Source organism: Cyprinus carpio, chromosome B10, assembly GCF_018340385.1.
Source record: "Cyprinus carpio isolate SPL01 chromosome B10, ASM1834038v1, whole genome shotgun sequence".
In the NCBI taxonomy this organism is placed as follows: Eukaryota; Metazoa; Chordata; class Actinopteri; order Cypriniformes; family Cyprinidae; genus Cyprinus; species Cyprinus carpio.
In genome coordinates, this window is record NC_056606.1 from 9,095,890 (window position 1) to 9,112,440 (window position 16,551).

Sequence of the window (16,551 nt, forward strand, 5' to 3'; positions counted from 1 at the left end):
AAAAAAATAAACCTTTATTGCCAATAAACACATTGCATTAAACAATCCCTCTGCATGTTGATATAATGAAACTTTCCAATAATTTATTATTCTGTCCTTTGTTTTTCTGAGTGGAGTAACCAGTTGTCACCTGAGACCAGTCTCTATGGACCACATAACCATGGCACCACCTTCACTTGATACCAGAAGAGGCTTGTTGTCTCACAGTGGAGCCATTCAGAAGGTGACGTGCATGACGACTAATGCAGAGAGACTGGCCCTCTATGTGTAAGTCTATGTATAATTGCAAAAATATCTGTTTTTAGGGCCTATTTTCTTTAAACCTTTGCACACAGAGGAATCTGTTGTTATGGTCAATCAGCACAAGCAGCCAAAACGTTTCTTCTTGTGTTGTATAATGTATGGTACAGGATAGATTTAGCTGAACAGTGAGGTTACAGGCTCTCAAAATAGTGTAGGAGGAAGAATGGAGTTTTTTACAAAAAGAAAAGCAACAAAGATATGTTCTTCTCTCTCATCAAAGGAAAGCAGATAAGAAACTTTTCGCTTTGTGATTGTGGAAAAATGTCTTCGGGTCACAACAGGTGTGTATTTTTGACTTTTGCTGTGATATAACATTTTTTTCCAGGATTTGTGTCCTATTTTTGCTTTTTATATGTAAGATACATGTACACTACCATTGAAGTGCTTTAAAACAAGCTGTAATGTTTTGCTAATGTATCCAAACGTTATCTAATCGTTTAAAATGTAGTGTTTTTGTTGTTGTTGTTGTTGTTTGTTTTGTTTTTGCTGTGTTCCAGTCATTTTGACCAAGAGAAGATATTCTTTTCCCCAAAAATGCTAGTTAATGTTATCACATTGGACTAAAACCTTCTAACTTTGTTCACACAGGGTATAACAACTTCCTAAAATGTCATCATTTTGTGTATTTCAACAACTTATCAGTAACTTTTTTGCGGATTTGTTTACCAGCTCAGATCGATGAGGCCTACAACCAATCAGTTCCAAAAAGCCTGTGTTAATTGAAATACAAACACCTGAATTGAATCACAGATTTAGTGATAATATAGCAGTTTTTGAAAGCCTGGTTATTTTTGACTGGGAACAATTTTTTTAAGAATTTTCCATTTTATAATTTTGCAAACATTATGGGAGCGTTGCTTTTAAATGGTCATTCTGAACATTGTAAAACTAGTAACACTGAACATGTAACAGATGAATGGCAAACAAAAATGTTACAGAAAAAAAAGAAAATCTAAATATATAATATATAAAAATAAAAATATATAAATATATATTATATATATATATATATATATATATATATATATATATATATATATATATATATATATATATATATATATATATATATATATATATAAAATAGCAATATATAAATATATAAATAATGTTTTTGAGCGAAAACTTTTGAAGAATATTACTAAGATAACTTTGAACAAATATTCTAACAAACATTATTAGAAGAATGTTTGTTCATAACTTTGAGAGAACCTAAAGGTTTCTGAAAATTCACTAGTAAAGTGAATTATTGGTGTAAATATCCTTTTTGCAGTCTCTTTTCATTTCTAGGCTCAAGCGTGTGTCTTAAAAATTGTAATCAGCTGAATGGGAGAAAGTGGCACAAAGAAAGGTGTTCAAACGGGAATGTACAAAAACACTGCTGCAACACAACGTATGTGTTACCATTGAAAGTACAAAATATGGTATCCAGCAAGACATGCTCATTATCTTCCTCACAGCCACTTTCAGTCATGTTCTTCTTAGCTTTTGCTGTCTTTTTGCTTTCATCTTTCACAGATGTCTGAAATGGCCTTGTGTTAGACTTACAAGTTTGTCCCCGTCGTCCTCATTTATGATACTGACTGCGCTCGCCATGCTTTTTCTCAAAGCAAGTAAGTTTCTTCGCAAAAAAAATAAATAAATAAAATAAAATACTTGATGTACTTTGAAACTTGAATTCCAGCACATTCTAGGCCAGGTTAATTTGACATTCTGCTCACAACACAGCTAAAGTTCCTCAATTAGGCCTGAAAGTTTTCCTTCATCCAAGTCATGGATGTATGATGGGATTTATTCACAAGCATTTGGACCAAATCCAGATATTAGTCATTTGGAGAGTTTCATTATATGAGCTCATATGAATCATTCATGAGTGAGCACCAGGTCAGACTGTCAGCATGAAACCAGGAATATGAGAGATTTGGGAATTACAGGCTAATTGAAAATGATCATCCTTGGACTTTGAATGACAGAGAAAAAAAGGACCTAGAAAGAAAAGAACAATCCAAAGACTATAGTTATGCTTATGAATTATTTCTGGTTTGAAGCTTCAATATATCACATTTAAAAGAAAATTATCTGTAAACTGTATTTACAGGTACAGTTTGAAGATGTTTGTAGTCCATTGGTAATTCATTAAACGAGACAGCTGGCATTTTCAAGCCATGGATTTTTTTTTTTATTTTTTTTTTTTTGAATCGCAGTTTTCAATTTATGTAAAGTTTATAAAGTTACTTTCAAGTCCACTTTCAAGGATGTGAGGTTTTGTTGTAGTCTGTATATTGAAGGTTTGAATGTATATAATATGGAAGCCAATTTCTTTCATGTAAGAAAAAAAGTAATTTTTATAAGAAAAAGTAAACATTTTAAGATACTAAGTAATAATGATAATAAAAAGTCAATAAAAAGTCAAAATTATGACCTATAAAGTCACATTTGGCATAAAAAGCCAAAATTAGATACTATACGTTTTTATGTGATATTTATGACCTTATCACATAATCCTTATTTTTTCATAATAATGACTTATCATCTCATATAATTAGACTTTGTCATAATTGTGCACTTTCTATTATAATTGTCTATTTATCTCATAATTTTGACTTTGTAATAATTGTGTGTTTTCTGTCAAAATTATGACTTTTTATCTCATAATTTTGACATTATGTAATATTTTTTTTAATTATAACTTTTTATCTCATATAATTTGACTGTCATAATTGAGTTTTCTGTCATAATTGTATTTTTATCTCATAATTTTCAACTTTGTCATAATTGTTTTTCTGTCATAATTATGACTATTGATCTCATAATTCCGGCTTTATGTAATAATTATGTTTTTTTGTTTTTTTTTGTAATTGTAACTTGTTATCTCATAATTATAATTTACCAAAGCATGATTTTTTTTTCTCATGTGGTGGAAATAGGCCTCCATAGAAAATATGTATCAAAACACTGAAGTTTCTTCACATAATGTTTACCACAACCCTATTTTACTCAAAAAAAAAAAAAAAAAAAAAAAAAAAAAACACGTATTCAAAATGAATGATACTGATTAGCCTTGCAGGATGGCACATAAACTGGCGTCATGACTGAACTCATTCTGAGAATTTTGCAGATGGATGCACATGAATCTCTTGCCATACTTTGCAGATGTGACAGCAGCAATGAAAGTGACCTCCAGTGGGCCACAAACTATTCAGATGGCTCAAGGGGATCCGGTTAATCTAGACTGCACCTACACGTCAAGTCAAGCAGACATAGGCGAGCTTGACATTGAGTGGTCAGTTGTCAGCCCAGACACCACAAAAAAAGACCAGATGGTGTGTAAGGCGATCTGTCACTGCTTCCTATCCTTGAAATAAATGACAAACTGGCCTCCCTTATAGGCACTGTTTTGAACATCTCACTGATGCTTAAATTTCAATATTATTAGATCATATCATACACAGGTGGAAGGAAATACACCCATGGTGACTCTGATTTAATGAAAGGAGTGGACTTCACAGCTACAGACCCTTCCCAGGGAGATGCATCTCTATCGATTGCCTCGCTGTCAGTCAGTCATGCTGGAACGTATCAGTGCAAAGTCAAAAAGGCACCTGGAGTTGACAGCTGGAAAATATCACTGATTGTGATGGGTAATGTCACATATATCCAGTCTTTGTATCAACCTTATTTTGCAACATGGAAGTAAGCTATTTTCTGTGAATGTGTGAGACTCAGTTTCCCAGCTTAATATGCAAAGACAACATTTAAGGACACCACTGCCATAATATCAAAGCGAAATGTTTAAGAATCCTGACCAGCCCTACACGGCAACAAAGGGGGTCAACCAATGGTGTGTGTTTGGGGGCGGGGCTGTCAGTTCATTCGATCAATAGAAACGGAGATGTGTTCAGGCAAACTCAGAGCTGTTGAAAAGGGCCAAACAGTTTGAGAAAGATTTTTCCTCTGAAAGGTTTATTTTAAAGAGCGGTCCTTGAAGATAATAGCCGTGTACCACTACTCAGAAGTTCTTTTGGCTCCCTATAAAATTGCACAAAGCAATTATATAAACAGTTTTGAATTTGTATGGGTGAATTATAACAGTCTCTTTGTGGCAGTGAGGTCACCTGTGCTGAAGTATTGAGTTGATTGTGAATGCAAGAATTTTTTCACCTTTCTTTGTGGCAGTGAGGCCATCTGTGCCAAAGTGTTGGGTTGATGGTGGTGAAGCTGTGGGTGAACCAGCATCTCTCCGCTGCAGGTCAGATGAAGGCACCGCACCTCTGATGTATTCATGGAGGAGAGAGAGTGGAGGGCCCATTCCTCCAGATGCCATTCAGAGTAAGTGCTACCTCTGCTGGTAAAGTATTGTAATGACATGCTTCTTTCTTCTCCAGTGATTCTTTAGTGATGTTTTAATATCTAAATTATGGCTTTTGCAGAACAATGCTGAGCCTATGATATAATATATCACGCAAATTATTTGTTTTATGTCTAGTGGAATTATTTTTTTTTTTTTGGAATGCATTGAAATGACCTAATTAACCTAGTTAATTAGCACCTAATTAAAATAAAATAATATAAAATAAACAATGATATAATATATAAAAATATTTTAAAAAATATAAAATCTACATTTGTTTAATAAAAAAATTTATACCATTTAAGTGTGTTATTGTTTGTGTGTGGTGGAATTGATGTAATTGTCATTGAAGCTCAATAGGATTACAATAATACAGTTATATTATCCAAACAGAAATATAGACTTTTATACATATATATATCGGCAATTAATCGTTTATATACACCATATATATACACATTTACACACACACACACACACACACACACACACACACACACACACACACACATATATATATATATAATAGTCCAAATGGGTGTTTTGCCAATTACAAAATGAGAGATTTGTACAGATGGCTAGATGTTCATTGTCAAATCATGCTGGAGAACATGATCATCTGGATTTGTACAAAGTTAATGTAATCTAGAGCTGGTATCATTCAAGCAAAATGAAACATAAATATGCTTAAATTCTGAAATTATTTTTTCCTGAATTTTCAGTTCAACTAATATTTTACTTATGTTGTTATTCTAATAATATGAAATATAATAAAGCATATTATACTGTCACTGGTGATCGATATGCATTATAATAACATTTCTACATATGAGAAAAATAAATGTATATAAAACCCTATAGATTTATGGATGACTGAAAATCTTTTTTTTTTATTCTCTCTATACATTTAGACTCCGTCACAGGAGAACTTCTGATCAGTAATCACTCTGTAAGCCACTCCGGTGTCTATTCCTGTGAAGTTTCCAGTGCTGTTGGGAAAGAGAGCTGTCGGCTTAACCTTCAAGCTATGAAGCGTAAGTGAAGCACATAGACACACTCTGGTGATTTTATGCTGATTTCTCATAATCATTTTCTCAATCTTCCACAGCTCCTAACAGAGCAGGGGTCATCACAGGAACCGTTGTTGGATGTTTACTGCTCATCATGATCCTTCTGATCATTATATGGCTTCTAATCTTCAAATGTAACTGGAATCAACATGAGAAAGAGTTCTCCAATGAGATTAGGTGATATCAACCCCTCCATTTTTCTTCATGAATCCAGTTATGTGAAGTTTGATGAAGATAATGAGACTTTCTGGCTCTGATCTTTTTTTTTATTTTCTTTCTGTTCTTAAAGAGAGGATGCTCCTGCACCTGAGAGTCGCCCCACCAGCCGAATCTCCAGCTTCCGCTCAGGTGTGGCCTACAGCCAGGTGGGCCAAACCCAAAATGAGCATCCGCCCTCCACTAACACCAGCTACAGCACTGCAAAATATGACAGCAGGTTTGGTTATGCTGTATGAGAGACTAGTCATTCTTGTATTATAAATTGTCATTAGTTTAGTAAAAGAATGACCTTTTATTGGATTTGATCATGTTGCAAGATACAAAATGGAATCAAAATGTTTTGCCTTGTAATTGTGTAACATTCAATGTAATTATACAGTATAGGTTTAATATGAGAGAAGGATACATTAAATTGGATGTGTAGACTGATTTTTATATTATAAAATCTGTTTGTTTTGCTGTTGTTGTTTTTTTTTCTACTTTTACCCAAAAGAAATGAAATGCTTTTGATTGTTTCTCTTATTTTTGTTACAAGAAAGATGGAATATCCTTGGTTTTGCCAATTAATAGTAATAGTTTTTTTGTTCAACAATTTTAGGACTTATTATGAAAAGTGGAATTTGTTTGTTGAATTTGCAATAAAACATGCAAGAAAATCAGTTGTTGACAAATAAAGACATAACGTTTTAAATATCAATATTTTTTGTTAAAATATGAATGGTAGTGCGGTTTTAAGCACTTTGAATTTTTTTTTGTAAATTAATATGTAGTCGTAAATATGGCTTTTTTAATAATTTTATAATAATTGTAAAAATAATAATTATATTATTTAAACTAATTTTGAAGTACATATATAATGAATTTCTATCTATCTATCTATCTATCTATCTATCTATCTATCTATCTATCTATCAAAGTTAATTTAGAGCTGGTATAATTTAGCAAAATGGAAACAGAAATACGCTTAAATTCTGAAATATTTTTTTCTGAATTTTCAATTCATATCATATTTTACTCACGTTGTTATTCTAATAATATGAAACATAATAAAGCATATTATACTGTTCACAAGTTGACACCTTTAGAGGGCGTCATCGTTCACTGCGTCGATTTTTGAAAAGGGAAGGGGGAGAACCACATAAGCACTATTGCGCATGAGCAGCCGTGTTCTCACGCTGAGTTTACAGCTGTGTTTTTCTGTGTAGTATAGTCATCATGAAGGCTCTTAGAGGAATGGTGAGCGGAGCCGTGAGTGAAATATCATCTGCTGTTACCGGGAGCAAACACATCGCCGTTCGGGAAAATGTCCTCGCCGTGACTCGTGACTACATTTCTCAGCCGAGATTAAGTGAGTGACCAGTGCTGACTATAAAGGGCCCGCACAAACAGAAACCCATCCCCGTAGCTATCAGATGATGTGTGTATGCCGCAACGAATGAATGACGCGCTCTGTATTTACACTGCATCTGCTAATCATCATCATCACGTTATTTTCAGCTGCAGACATTTAGCTTCTAATTCGTAGCATTTTTCATATTATGTAATGTTACACCTGTGATCCAAATATGCAATCAAGTGAATTCAGGGCCAGCTTACTAACTAGAGAATATTTTCCTTGCAAATGCATATTGTTTACGTCTAATTGCATGATCTTAACATCAATTTTATGATTGGTTTGGTTTTCACCACATATGACGTTAAATAATAATAATAATAATAATAATAATAATAATAATAATTAAAAAAAAATCAACATGGTGCAGGTTTTAGGTTTATGCATGCACGATCTGCATCGTGACGGCTTCATGGCAAGCCGTTTTAACATTTAGAGTAGTCCTTTAAATAGTATCTATAATTATTACAGGAGTATGTTACTTTATAAGAAAAAGTATGTGTTTAGATAAATCGTTCAGAGAGGTTTTACCAAACTGTTAAACTAGGTTATTTCCAAATCATCCAAGCACCCAATTGATTTATTTGATTATTATGACTAAGTAGTATTAAATTGTAAAGAAATTACAGACCCATCTTTGAAATCTGATTGGTTGATACATTTTGACAATGTTTAATTCAAGTGTGAAAATAAATCATATCTAGCGCATGGGCATAGAAAGATTTGTGAGTGCACAGGACAAGGTTTGAGCAAGAGGAGAGACATGTTTTAAGTGTGCACACTCTCTCTGGGCAAGAGCAGCTTGGATCTGAGGGCTCGCGTCCGGTTTTGTGCGAGAGCAAAGGAAATCCGCGTTTGAGCGGAGAGATTTGTGCTTGTGCATTGTATTAATGTGCTTTCGCACTACAATAATTGTACTCTCGACATTTGTCATTAAAATAACACCATAAACGATACCCATCCCTACCTAGCACTCATACAGAAACACACGGGAGTGTTTGAAAGCCGCGTATATCAGTGGATCCGTCTATGTGCAGATATATTAGGGATCTGCTGACGGTGATGGATCAGCTGATAGACGTGGCTTTCAAATGCTCTTGTGTGTTTCTGTGTGAGCGCTCTGTGATGAGCGTGAATCGATGATCATTGAAGCTATTCATGAGTAATATGAGTGCACCGTCTTTATATATCTACAATGTCTGGTATTAGTATCTAAAGATTAGTTGCTAGAGAGTATGATCCTGGTTACTAATTTTGTGTTGTTGTTTTACAACAAATATACAGATTAATTATAAGGAATAATGTTTAATTGGCTTGCCATAGATGGCAGCATCATCAGATGCACTGATGACATCACAACATGCAAGGAGCTTCAACAGATTTGATATTTAAACTGGTTAATTCTCAAATATGGTTTTTAGTTTAAAAAAAAAAACCCTAGGCTATTTTCTTAAACTTGAGCAAATAAATAAAATGTTAGGAAAAACACATTTTTAAAGCATCATGACTTTTGAGTTTCTGATTATGAGCATCTATGTTATTTATTTCCTTTTAGGTTTTATGTTTTTGTATGTTATGACATTCTCATTCTTTTTCTTTATTTTTCTTTTTAAGACACTTTGACCATAACATGATGTCATATTTTATTAGGTGATATGTGCTTTATTTTTCTACTGTATTTATTTTTCTTAATGCAGTGTTTAATAATTTTTGTTTATGATATTAAGTTTATAAATTTTATAATTTTTTTTTTGTTAGGTTGTTTGTTTTTGTTTGTGTAATAAAATATTTTGAAGTTTATTTTTTTTGTTTTTGTTTGATATAAAACTGTTGCTGGTGTTAATGGACCCCTGGTGATTTTGGATCAAGTGAAGGTATTGGATTTCTATATTATTTATTACCGTTGTTACATGTCTGATTTTTATTGTGTTTTAGAAACATAATGCATCCAAATGTGGCACCACAGCTGTCTGCTTGCTTATAGAGTATAAAATATAAAATAAAAACCTATATAAAATATTTTCATGTAAATGGTAAGGACAACTTGGTCACTTCTTCTCAATAATCCATCTAGTTACAGCTGTACAGATGTACCATTACTGAGATGTTCATTATTGTCTTTATATGCATGCATTCAGAAGCTAAGAAAATTATTTTTATAACCATGCATTCAGAAGAGAAGACAATCATCTCATTTGTTTGGAAAGTACTGGATTACACTAAAGTTCTTGATGTAATGTTAACTGGTTGTTTAGTAACATGTAGTTCAGTTCCCCAGGTTTGCTGAGATTGTTCATCTGACTCTACCTGATGGCACCAAGAGGAGCGGACAAGTGCTGGAGGTCACAGGCTCCAAAGCTGTGGTCCAGGTCAGGGAACGAGACCTTCTGAAATACCTGTTTTTTTTTTTTTTTTTTTAAATCCTCCATTGCGGAAATCTGATCAGTATCATCCCTCATTATTTCATTTTTAGGTGTTTGAGGGAACATCTGGTATCGATGCCAAAAAAACCACATGTGAATTTACTGGGGACATTTTGCGCATCCCTGTGTCTGAGGATATGCTGGGTAAGAAGAAAATAGGATACATGCTGAAGCCAGGTGATATTTTTTATCATGTGTACTTGCTAAAACAATAAGTCTGTTACAGGTCGGGTCTTCAACGGCTCAGGAAAGCCAATTGATCGAGGACCTGTGGTGCTGGCGGAGGAATACTTAGACATTAATGGTACATTTCAATGAGGCCACATAAATTTTTACGCTCACAAATAGTCATCAGTGGCATTTTTGAGTATTGATGATATGTGTACCATCCGATTTCCTCCTGCTTCCTGTAGGTCAGCCGATTAATCCTCAGTGTCGTATTTATCCTGAGGAAATGATCCAGACTGGCATCTCTGCCATTGATGGAATGAACAGTATTGCAAGAGGCCAAAAAATTCCAATTTTTTCTGCAGCTGGTCTACCGCACAATGAGGTAAGACTGCTGCTGTTGTTGTTGTTTTTTTAAATGTTTTATTTTCTTCTGTTTTTCATCTTAAATGTAAGAAGGATGTTATATATATATATATATATATATATATATATATATATATATATATATATATATATATATATATATATATATATATATATGGAATATAATTAATAAGAAAAACTTTAAATTAAATAATGCACTATATAGCTGCAGACGTAGAAGTGTAGAAATGTTTTTAAATTGTTTCAATGGATGTACAGATATGTTATTTACAAGTGTGCAAGTATTTTATTTACAAGTGTGCAGTTTACAAATGTAGAAATTTTGAATTCTATGTATAAACATAAATGTGTCATTTATGATGAACAATGTATAGTTATGGAAGTTTTAGTTGTTCGGGCTGAAGATAGCCTGCAGGGAAAAACTATTCTTGTGCCTGGTTCTTCTGGTAAAAGGCAACAGCTGGAAGAGAGAGTGGGCTGGGTGTGTGGGGTCCAAGGTGATTTTGTTAGCCCCTTTCCTCACTCTGGAGATGTAAAGTTTTCGGAGGGAGGGCTAAGGGGCATTGATAATCCTCTTAGCAGTCCTAACTGACCGTTGTAGTCTTTTGATGTCTGATTTGGTAGCTGAACCAAACCAGACAGTTATGGATGAACACAGACGGACCTAATGATGGCCGAGTAGAACTGTTTCAGCATCTCTTGTGGCATGTTGAATTTCTTCAGTTGGCGAAGGAAGTACAACCTCTGCTGGGCCTTTTTAAAGTCTATGTGAGTTCAGGTCCTGAGAGATGGTGGTGCCCAGGAATCTGAATGACTCCACTGTTGTTAAAGTGCTGTTCATGATGGTCCAACAAAACGTCTGAATAATTCAAAAACAGAAAAATACTGTCTGGGATGTGTTGCATAATGTTAAGGAGTTTGTCTAAAACTAAAACTTATAGAAGAAGAATGACAAAACACACAGAAAAAACAAACAAAAACAGCAGAGGAATTGTGAAGCTCAGCATTGTGGCTGCCATTTGTGGCACCATCTTGATGTTAATGGTAATTAACAATATAATTAGCAATATTATGCAAAATACCCAAAATGGCCATTTTAATTCAAGACTAATTACCTAACAATTGAACCTGTTTTTTCTCTCACACTGTAATTTAACTGTTTTTCAGATTGCTGCACAGATCTGTCGTCAGGCAGGATTGGTGAAGAAGTCCAAAGATGTGATGGATTACAGTGAGGAGAACTTTGCCATTGTGTTTGCTGCCATGGGGGTGAGGAGCACTTCTGATTAAAAGTCTACATCCATACCAATGGGAAATCTTCATGAAGTTACTTGTGTCTTTAGGTCAACATGGAGACAGCAAGATTTTTTAAGTCTGATTTCGAAGAGAACGGGTCCATGGACAATGTGTGCCTCTTTTTAAATTTGGCCAATGATCCCACGTCAGTATCCTCTCAAATATTCTTGAACGATTAACGCATAGTTCACCCAAAAATGAAATAATGTCATAATTTACTTACGTCACTCTCATGTCATTCCAAACACATATAGACTTTTGGGATTCAAATATGCATAAAAGCACCATAAAAACATCCATAGTCTAAATCAGTGCTCTGCGAAGTGGGCATCACGGGATATTCCGCCATGATATTCCGAGGACTGGAACTGAGAACCGCTGGTCTAAATGATTCGAAGTGAACGAAAATTAAATGCGTTACAGAAGAACAACCAGTACAATTCTTCAGAAAGTCATGCAGGTTTGGAATGACATGAACGTGAGTAAATAATGATTCAGAAAAAGTATTTTAATGTGACTTGGACCAAAATGTTTGATTTCCTGTTGCAGGATTGAACGCATCATCACCCCTCGCCTTGCGCTTACCTCAGCTGAGTTTCTGGCTTACCAGTGTGAGAAACACGTGCTGGTCATATTGACTGACATGAGCTCTTATGCTGAGGCTTTACGAGAGGTACGATGTGTTAATTTTAGGGCTGTCAAATCGATTAATTTCGATTAATCTCTTCCAAAATAAGAGTTTGTGTTTGCATAATATATAAACATATCTTAAATATACAGTATACATGTGTATGCATATTTATATATGCATATAAATATATATAGTACACACACATATATTACGTAAACTTTTATTTTGGTTGCGATTAATCGTTTTGGCATCCCTAGTGAATTTATACTGTCAGCCATTAGCGTCAGGGCTAAACATGCTACTCGTGACTGTACATTAACCCCTATCATCTTGAAGGTCTCAGCAGCTAGAGAAGAGGTTCCTGGTAGACGTGGGTTCCCAGGTTACATGTACACTGATCTGGCAACAATATACGAGAGGGCCGGACGTGTAGAGGGACGCAATGGCTCCATCACCCAAATCCCGATCCTCACTATGCCCAATGATGGTTAGCAAACCTACAGTACTTTTTCCTACTCCTCTTTTAATACTTTAATCATCATAAATGGTTTACTTGCTTAATTTAATCTCCTGTCCACAGATATTACTCATCCTATTCCCGATTTAACCGGCTACATCACTGAGGGTCAAATTTATGTGGACAGGCAGCTTCATAACAGACAGGCGAGTAATGGAAACATAGTCTGAATATTATTTATTTTGAACATTATTGAATCCTTTGTGCTGTTTAATAGCAACTGTTGATATTTCTATACAGATCTATCCTCCCATCAATGTACTACCTTCTTTGTCTCGATTGATGAAGTCAGCCATTGGTGAAGGAATGACACGCAAAGACCACTCAGATGTCTCTAATCAGCTGGTAAGTATGGACTCATTTTAGATTTGCTAATTATTTCTTACAATATTTAAATTTTTGGTAACAATTTAAGGTGTCCTTGTTACACACTACATGTACTTACTATTATAATAGCAATAAATTATGCATAATTACTAGTGCCCCGATTGATCAGCTACCAATCACTATCTGCCGATAATCGCTTTGGGATCTTTGATCGGCGGTCTCTATAAAGGCCGATCTCAGTAACCGATCTCAAGCTGATGACGTGCCTGCCGTGAGAGGTTTGGCACGACGTGCGTCCCAGTCTCTGTCCGGCGCGGGTGAAATAATTATAATGCTGAAGGTTGAGGTACAATTCATATTTCTTCATTAAATAACTTAAGTAATTTGAAAACCTTATGCAAGACGTAATTTCAATTTCTTTTCAATTCTTGCCAGTGTTTAACCATTCAGCACCCGTGCGCTCTCCATGCAAACTTGAAGTGCACACACATAACGACAGGTTCACACATACTCCGTTAGCAGTGTATGCGCAGTGTGTTTTTTTCTGCGCTCATGTTAATGGATCAGAGCGTTCACACTGCACACGGTTGCCGGTCTGGCAGTGCGTTTCATGAGCGGTGCATCGCCGAGTTTAAGTGAGTTTGAATTAAAGTGACAGTGCATTGTTTGCGGTAAATATGAACATGGATTGACACAAAAATGTAGTAATTGCACCATTAATGCCTATAATTAAAGTCTTCTGTGTTTCACAGTCAACACATGTCTTTTTGGGTAGGTTTAAAGGAAAAGAGCATTTTTAGATGAACAAGGCAATAATAGATGGCACCCGTGGAGGTAGGAAAACAAAGTTCTTTATAAACCGCTGGATTGCTTGTAATAAAGATTTAAATGCAAAAGAAAAGGCAGTAGAGCTGACGGTTTCTGTAAATGGTAAGTTTTCATTTAGAATGTTTGTGATAACATAAGAAAAGTAGTTTAAATATTTTGCCACTTGCTTGAGCAACTTAATATGTAAATCTAGCAGTAGATGCAAAAGTAAAAAGCATTGAATGATGTGTTGCTTATATTTATTATGTTTAAACACATCTATGAAAGATTGTATTACTGTACTGTGGGAAAAAAAAAGAAACACAATGCTGAAAATGTATTTTCAGTAACAATGTTTGGATTTGAAATCAGAATAATGGATAAATGTTGTGTTGGTTGTAAACAGCCAGTGTGAAAGTACAAAGCACTGCAAACAAGAGTATGTGTGAACCTGGCATAAAAATCCGCCTCACATACAGCTCACAGAATCAGGCTTGTGCTATTGTGCTACAATTGCACGATTGAAAAAACAAAAAAAAAAGCACTGCGTTATCAAACATTTAGGTGAGATAAATATATATATTTTTTACAAATGAGTATCACTATAAAAAGAGTATCACTATAAATAATTTTACATGATGAAAATGATGGTTATCACTATAAAAGGAGTATCAATTTAAATGATCTGTATCGGTGATCGCATATATATATAACTAACATGTCTAAGTGTAGACACTTTTTATATATATATATATATATATATATATATATATATATAATATATATGTGTGTATATATACATAATATATATATATGTGATGTGTGTTTGTGTGTGTGGCATCCCCCATCTTTTTCACAGTGTGTGTGTGTGTATATATATATATATATATAATTTAATTAATATTTAATAACAATTAAAATAGTTTTCTCTTTGAATATATTATAAAATGTAATTTATTCTTGTGGTGTAAACCTGAATTTTCAGCATCATTACTCCTGGCTTCAGAGTCAAGTGATCCATCAGAAATCATTTTAATATGTAGTATAAAACAGTTGTGTAGCTTATTAATTTTGTGGAAAAGGGATGAAGTTCCCAGGATCCTTTGATGGATTTAAAGTTCAAAAGAACAGCATTTATTTGAAAGAAATATGTAGTTTTTTTTTTTGTTACTTTTGATCAATTTATTGCCTCCTTGTTAAAAAAAAAAAAAAATCAAATTCTTCCAAAAAGAAGAAAAACAAACAAAAAAAAAAATCTTGCTAACCCCAAACCTTTAAACTGTAGCGTAAACTCTCAATAAATAAATAAAGAAAAATATTAAATATTAGTTTATTTTATCCATCTGATGTTTTGAGCACATTGAGCACATCGAGATTTAAATTTGATTTCAATTATTTCTCATCTTTTGCAGTATGCTTGCTATGCCATTGGGAAAGATGTGCAGGCAATGAAGGCTGTGGTTGGGGAAGAAGCACTGACATCAGATGACTTGTTGTACCTGGAGTTCTTACAGAAATTTGAGAAGAATTTTATTTCCCAGGGTAAGTATAGCAATAGGAGATCGCCTGTGGAATGATTAAAAAAAAAATCTTGTCTTAAGACAATATCTAATATGTAGTAATATATATAATTATGTGAATGGCAACGGGCAGCACTATTATGTGACTTCAGACTTCCTAACATGTTTTGTGCCACAGGTGCATATGAGAACCGAACTGTGTTTGAAACACTGGACATTGGCTGGCAGCTGTTAAGAATCTTCCCCAAGGAGATGCTGAAGAGGATTCCTCAGAACACTCTAGCTGAGTTTTATCCCCGAGACTCCAAACATTAGTATTGCTTCCTTCCACGTTTATTCATTTTGTCTCTCAATCAACTGTGAATCTGTCCTCTATACTTTTAGATGTTACTCGCTCTTTCTGCTCAGATCAAGTACATTGATGGAATACAATAGTTTTCATTGCTGCTCTTGGTATTGATTTATTATGTAAGTGTTGCTGAATAGTAAAGCAAATATTATATGAATATTGTTGCTACACTGCAGTGTGAAAGTTTTGTGTGTGTATGTAGCTCAGTGTCAAACTGTGTTCTGAACAATGCAGGAAAGGCCAATTTTTCTCTTTGCTGGCAAAATTTTAGAGCAGCTGACAAAGCTACTACAAAGCAGCCAATGTTTCAGAAGTGCCAATTTGAATGTATAATGGATTAATGCATTCTATGAATTCTTCATCGTTATATTGAATACACTATATATAAAAGTACATATTTAACATGAAGTATGAAAAGAAGCTCTAGAATGCATTACAAAGGAATAGAAAAGCATAGTGGCCCAATCAAATCAAAGGACAAAAACCAAACACTGAGCAATAGATTTATCTTTTGTCGTGTATGGTTAGTTATTTTACATTTTGTAGAAAAAATGTGTAATTTATGATTGTGTAAGCAGTATGTTTATTTTTATTTATTTTGGTGCCATGAATATATGTACTGTGTTAAAGTGTGTCAAGTGAATTCATAATGAAGTGATTGTTGTCCTAATGCATGAATGCTATATTGAAAATATGTATGTTAACATTCGCTTCATGAAATAAACCTTGATGTGGTATAAAATACTGTCATGCTGATAGTAACCAAATATAATTAATGGTTTAGTGTTGA

At 34.1% G+C, this 16,551-nt stretch overlaps 2 protein-coding genes across 3 annotated transcripts; both read left to right on the top strand.

The window, feature by feature from the left end:
• Positions 1-194: 194 nt before the first annotated feature.
• LOC109080246 (coxsackievirus and adenovirus receptor homolog) lies at positions 195-6,452 on the top strand. Of its 2 annotated transcripts, XM_042732368.1 has the most exons (9): positions 195-267; positions 524-584; positions 1,822-1,916; positions 3,457-3,626; positions 3,740-3,944; positions 4,480-4,632; positions 5,566-5,688; positions 5,763-5,901; positions 6,014-6,451. In XM_042732368.1, exons 2-9 carry the CDS (start codon positions 565-567, stop codon positions 6,177-6,179), a joined length of 1,071 nt encoding a protein of 356 aa, XP_042588302.1. In that variant the 5' UTR covers positions 195-267; positions 524-564; the 3' UTR covers positions 6,180-6,451. The 2 variants fall into 2 exon arrangements, with proteins under 2 accessions (XP_042588302.1, XP_042588301.1); XM_042732367.1 differs by lacking the exon at positions 195-267 and having other exon boundaries at positions 336-584; positions 6,014-6,452.
• Positions 6,453-7,083: 631 nt separating this feature from the next.
• Positions 7,084-16,533, top strand: LOC122134544 (V-type proton ATPase subunit B, brain isoform). The gene is made up of 14 exons (XM_042732369.1): positions 7,084-7,291; positions 9,155-9,210; positions 9,607-9,705; positions 9,810-9,903; positions 9,986-10,063; positions 10,173-10,312; positions 11,482-11,583; positions 11,658-11,755; positions 12,160-12,283; positions 12,578-12,728; positions 12,822-12,904; positions 12,999-13,103; positions 15,305-15,434; positions 15,591-16,533. The coding sequence occupies exons 1-14, from the start codon at positions 7,159-7,161 to the stop codon at positions 15,725-15,727; spliced, it is 1,530 nt and encodes a 509-aa protein (XP_042588303.1). The 5' UTR covers positions 7,084-7,158; the 3' UTR covers positions 15,728-16,533.
• Positions 16,534-16,551: the final 18 nt, after the last annotated feature.